The sequence below is a fragment of the Corylus avellana genome, chromosome ca4, assembly GCF_901000735.1.
Source record: "Corylus avellana chromosome ca4, CavTom2PMs-1.0".
In the NCBI taxonomy this organism is placed as follows: domain Eukaryota; kingdom Viridiplantae; phylum Streptophyta; class Magnoliopsida; order Fagales; family Betulaceae; genus Corylus; species Corylus avellana.
Window position 1 is genome coordinate 28,143,108 of NC_081544.1, and position 5,809 is coordinate 28,148,916.

Below are 5,809 nucleotides of genomic sequence, written 5' to 3' on the forward strand. Positions count from 1 at the left end.
GGTTGGAGTTGTACATGGTTTCTTCTAGGAGAAGTGTTGCATTTCTCTTCTATTTCAATTCTTTATATATAAGAGAAATACGGCATGTTGGGAATTGGGCTAACAAGCCCATCCAAAGGCCAAAATTAGCCAATTAACCCGGTTCATCATACGTACGTAGCAGGGAATCAGCTCCCCCATACACTACACAGATCAATTGCTGCTTCTGCAGCTTCTGCTTGTAAATCACTAGTAAAAATTTGGGTTATAAACCGTGTTGAAGTCAAGATATTCCCGCGGGACTCATAAATTGTTACTAAATAATATCAAATTAATAATAACTTAATCAACCTTGAATTTCAATAAAATATAAAATCATATATTTATTTTCTAAAATGACAACCTAATCTGAAGTTTCTCAATATCATGAGGATTTTCCCAACGATATCCCACTTGGACCGGGGGACTGTTTCTCAATCTCTGAAGTTTCACAACAGTTGGTTTTATTTTTTATTTTTTATTTTTTTTTATTATTATTTTTTTAAATCTTTTCCGTTTCGACACGCAAGGAGAGTCACTTGTAAGACAAGTGGTTCTTGACACAACATTATTTTATGGAAGCTGCTGGACGTAGTCAGAATTTTCTCAACCTTTTAATACGTTACAAACATTTGACCATTTAATAATCTGCCGGTGGAGCCGTCAAAATAAATAAATCAAAAAGCTCATAGGCTTAGCGCGCAGGCATATGAAATCACCACTTATGCATACATTTTCCTTCTAACAATTAACTCAATTTTTGTCTCTAAAATGTAGTTCAATCGGCTGTGGACTACACCTCATGAAGCGAAGGTCACTAGTTCGAATTTTTGGCTGTAGATCATGCCTCATGAAGCGGAAGTCACTAGTTCGAATCCCCCTTCTCCCTTCCCTTGTGTGGACATGTAAAAAAAAAAAAAATTAACTCAATTTTTGGCTACTAAACAGATATGTAAAAGAGTGCAAGGCTCTACTATAACTGTTCATCTTAATTGACTTTGTTAAAAAAAGTCATATTATTTTATGAGGCTTTGTTTCTCAAACTATTATTGGATTCTCTTATCAGCCAAGCCATGGACAAGAGGCTGTCAATGGCGTATATACTAGTTAGCAATTAAAGGAGCCTAATTATTTTAAGAGGTATGTTAAGCATCATTTTTTTAATTATTTATTTATTATAAATATAATAAATGTGAATAAATTTGTGGGCCTAACTCATCTTCAAAATCAACTATTAGATTGTGAACTCATGTGAATCACACACAAATTCAATGGTTAATTTATCCGTTCACTACATAGAAGTGGTGGAAAGAATGAATTTTATCATTTGACTTACTTATTTAACAAGCTATCAAAGATTTTGTGTTCAAACCGATATCTTCATTTCAATTAAAATAATCGGTAATTTGACAGTGTTTCTTATTTGAATATGAAAAAGGAAAAATAATATATATATATATATATATATATATATATAGAACTTAGAAGTACAGACTGTTTGTTAACTTCTTTAAAGAGGAAGTCATGACATTTTTTTACTTTAAAAAAAGAAGAAGAAGGCATAGACAATATGTGAACATTTTCCTTAATTTGACTTTAATTGCCCAGAACATCCGTTTCTTGGCCTACAAGCTAAGTACGTAGAAGAATAAAACAGATTGGGGGTGTTTCCTTGATATGATTTGCACTAAAATGTCTACGTCCAATGTCTTTGTACAATTAATAATGTTTTGTCAAAAAAGTCGCTAAAAATAAAACAACTGATCGAGGACTTGAAATTCAATTTCCAGGCTCTATCTTGAAAATTAACAGTAAGAATTAATTTTGGAGTAGAGTGTATTCCCTCACCAATTGACGCGTGTTTATCAGGAAAGTAATTTTGGCAAACGTACGTGTACAAGGACGAACAATTCTTAGTGGGAGATTCTTTCTTATCCACTTAACCAATAAAAATTAATAAACAGATACTTCAGAAACCTTTGAATAGTATATGCTTCCAGTATGCTCTTCCAGAAGCTCGTCCCACGTGCAGTTGATACATTCAAGGTATCATCAAGGTATGATCCAACGGTTTGAGTCCAACGATGAGGAGACATAAACCATCATCTTAATCATATACAAAACTGTCAGTCAAGTTGGAAAATGTCACATGTTTGATCTGCATCATATGCGAAAATAAATTTTTGGTCGCCTTAAGGCGAAACGCCCCCACCCGTTCAATGTAATATTATAAGAGCCGTAAAAATAATTAGAGGAGATTTATGTAATTTTCTCTTTATTATTAATTTTTTTAATAACTCTAGTAATTAAGGGAAAGTCGGTTTAAAACAAATGAAACTGGGAATGATTTTAGAGATAGAGGGAAAATAAAAGAGAATAGAGAATATGATTTAAAAAAGAAAAAGAAAAAAAAGAAATATGAATCTTCTCTTACGTACGTTAGACTTGGTTGGATTTTGAACCACTAGATTAATTACAAATTTACAAGCCACGTGACATATTTGGAACCATATATTAAAACAAATAGAACAAAATATAATTGAAAGTGAGGCCCCGGAAGAGAACAGCCAAGTGCAATGCACGGTACTTATTGTACGGGCGGCTGTTAAGCAAGGGCAAGACTATGATCCCTTTCGGTTTATAATGGATCGAAGAATATTCAATTTATGGTTGAGATTTCTTCTTATAAATCCTTCAGCCACAAATAAGACATTTGTCCCACTACCAAAAAAAAAAAAAAAAAAAAATTCAAATTAAGAAAAAATAATAAATAACTTAATAAAAATAATAAGGAGTGGCTGGCCACCCCATCTTAGCCATGCCATGGGGTGGTCCGGCCACCTCCTAAACCAAAACTAATATATATATATATATATCGTTTGGCCCTTGGGGGTGGTCCTGCCACTCCCAATAGGTGGTCCGGTCATGCATTAATTTTTTATAATTTTTTTAAAAAATATATGATATCTTTTTAATTGTTTTATTAATAAAACATATGTCTTATTTATGATCTCAGAATTTTTTTAAAGAGATCCTGACCATTAATTAAATATTCTTCGGTCTAAAATAGACCGAAGAAGATTTTCAGACTCAAGAGGCTACGAAGTGTTGCTGTTAAGGCTCCTACAGTAGTTGAATTCAAGCCGCAACCGTAACACGTCAATTGGCCATATCTCAGTTAACTTACCAATAATTGTTGATACTTCGAGTATCCCCTCAGATACCTAATCAACGAAGCTTTCACATTGAAATTTCGATGAATTTCTTGCTCTGAGCTAGAAACTACGCGCAATCGCGCATGGGGCCAAAATAAATTTCCGTTCAATGTGAACACTTTGCTCGTGGCAGGAATATATCGTTCATGGGATTGCGTAATCTACATGCCTTCTGCACGTACGTTAGAACCATCCTGCAAATTTAAGAGTAGCCATTAATTTATGAATTAATTTGTTGACTCCATTTATAATATTTTGCCAAAAATGACGCTTTCATGCATCATAATATGCTTTCTTTTCTTTTCCTTTTTTCTTAAATTAGTGCAGCAACTTCCAGCTAGGGGCATGTTATAAGAAATTATTATTTATATGCTAAGTACTCCATGCAGATGGAAGAGAACATGAAATAAATCAGCCAAGTGCCGAAAATAACGTCTAAGCTACGGTAATCATTAATCTAAAGAACATTGAAGATCAGTCAAGGTTCCTGGCCGCAGCTGTTGGAGTCCAACAATTTGTTGGACTTGAAACTTGAAAATTTCAATGGCCGCCAGAGAATTTATGGGGGCCTAAAGTTACGGAAGGGAAAGAATGGCAGAGGGTGCAGTGAGCTTTCTGCTTGACAAGGTTGCTCGCTTTGTTGAAAATGAGATGATGCTCTTGAGCGGAGATCATCGGGAAGAAGTTCTGTACCTGAGAGGAGAGCTAGAGCGCATGAGGGCCTTCCTCAAGGTGGCAGATGCAATGGAAGAAAGCGACGAGGAGATCAAAGTGTGGGTGAAGCAAGTGCGAGAGATTGCTCATGAAACTGAAGACGCTCTTGACGAATTTACCCTTCTTCAAGCACATGATCACGCCGACGGACTCTACGGTTCTCTCCACAGATTTTCTTGTTGTATAAAGAACATAAAATCTAGCTACCGTATTGTTTCCGAGCTACAAGGCATCAACTCCAGAATCAAAAGCATTTGTGGGGTTCACAACAGGCTGCTGCACAAACTTAGTGGAGCCCAACAAGGTTCAGGCCCCAAGAATGCAGGAAACACGTGGCAGGACGCGCTTCTTCTAGACAAGACGGATTTGGTGGGGATCGATGAGCCGAAGCAGAAGCTGGTGGGGTGGCTGGTTCTTGGCGGTTCTGGGCGGGAAGTGGTTTCTGTCGCTGCAATGGGAGGAATGGGGAAAACCACCTTGGCAAAACAAGTGTACGATGATGCTGAAGTGAAGAAACATTTCAAAATACGCGCTTGGATCACTGTCTCCCAATCTTTCAAGATAGAACTCATAGAAGAGCTCCTCAAAGACATGATCCGGCAGATCTTCGGCGTCGTCAGCAGAACGGTTCCGGAAGGATTGGACAGCATGAACAACGACCGGCTGAGAAGAATAATCAAGGATTTGCTTCGGAAAAGGAGGTACTTGATTGTTTTAGACGATGTATGGCGGTTGGACGTATGGGATGCTCTCAAACACGCCTTGCCCAAGAATGGATGCGGCAGCAGAGTGATGCTCACTACACGTAATGCTGACGTGGCCTCCACCTCCGGCGTGGAATCCATCGGAAAGGTCTACAACTTGAATCCCCTGCCTCCCAAGGAGTCTTGGTATCTTTTCTGCAGGAAGACTTTTCAAGGGGATGCGTGCCCTTCTTATTTGGAGGAAATCTGCAAAAACATTTTGAGAAAATGCGAGGGACTCCCCCTTGCGATTGTGGCGATCAGCGGTGTTTTGGCGACAAAAGACAAGCGCAGGATTGATGAGTGGGATAAGGTCTGCCGCAGCCTTGGAGCGGAAATCGACGGCAACGACAAACTCAAGGATTTGAAGAAAGTTCTTTCGCTCAGCTTCAACGACTTGCCGTACTACCTGAAAACTTGTCTCTTGTATCTCAGCATCTTCCCAGAAGATTATCAGATCGAGCAAATGAGGGTGATTCGATTGCTGATAGCGGAGGGGTTTGTTGAAGCCAAAGAAGGGAAAACGCTGGAAGAAGTTGCAGAGGATTACCTCGACGAACTCCTGAAAAGAGGGCTGCTGCAAGCGGCGGCCACAACGAGCGATGGAAGGGTGAAAATGTATCACGTCCATGATCTGCTGCGAGAGATCATCGTGACAAAGTCGAGAGACCAGAATTTCACGACAATTGCAAAAGATCTGATCAACGGGATGTGGCCCGACAAGGTCCGACGCCTATCGGTACATAACACCGTGCAAAATGTGCCGGCAGTGCAGCGAAACAGGTGTGTTTCTCAACTGCGCTCTCTGTTCTTGTTTGGTGTGGTAGAAAAGATATGCATAGGAAAACTGTTTGCTGGCGCTTTTAGGCTGCTACATGTGTTCGATTTGCAGAACTCGCGTATACGAAAGTTCCCAGTTGATATTGCGAATTTGTACTATTTGAAATATCTAAGCTTTAGGGGCACCAAAATCAAAAGCATTCCAAGCTTTATAGGGAAGTTGCAGAACCTTGAAACTTTGGATCTTAAGCATACCCGTGTAACTGAACTGCCCGTTGAGATCTTGAAGCTCACACGACTGCGCCATCTTCTTGTATACCATTTCAAGCTTGAATCTTA

The 5,809-nt window shown here is 38.7% G+C and overlaps 2 protein-coding genes across 2 annotated transcripts in view; both read left to right on the plus strand.

Moving 5' to 3' along the window:
- Positions 1–2,094, plus strand: part of LOC132178359 (glutathione reductase, cytosolic-like) — a 6,348-nt gene extending 4,254 nt beyond the window's left edge. Inside the window, exon 6 of the mRNA XM_059590803.1 lies at positions 2,032–2,094. Coding sequence (XP_059446786.1) covers positions 2,032–2,094 — 63 coding nt within the window. The remainder of the gene's footprint in view (positions 1–2,031) is intronic.
- A 1,301-nt stretch (positions 2,095–3,395) lies between these two features.
- On the plus strand, positions 3,396–5,809 carry LOC132178955 (disease resistance protein RPM1-like; the record flags this gene model as incomplete). Its single annotated transcript, XM_059591539.1, is given in 2 exon segments — positions 3,396–3,411; positions 3,623–5,809. A coding segment is annotated over 1 exon segment (1,985 nt), but the record flags the coding sequence as incomplete, so codon positions are not given.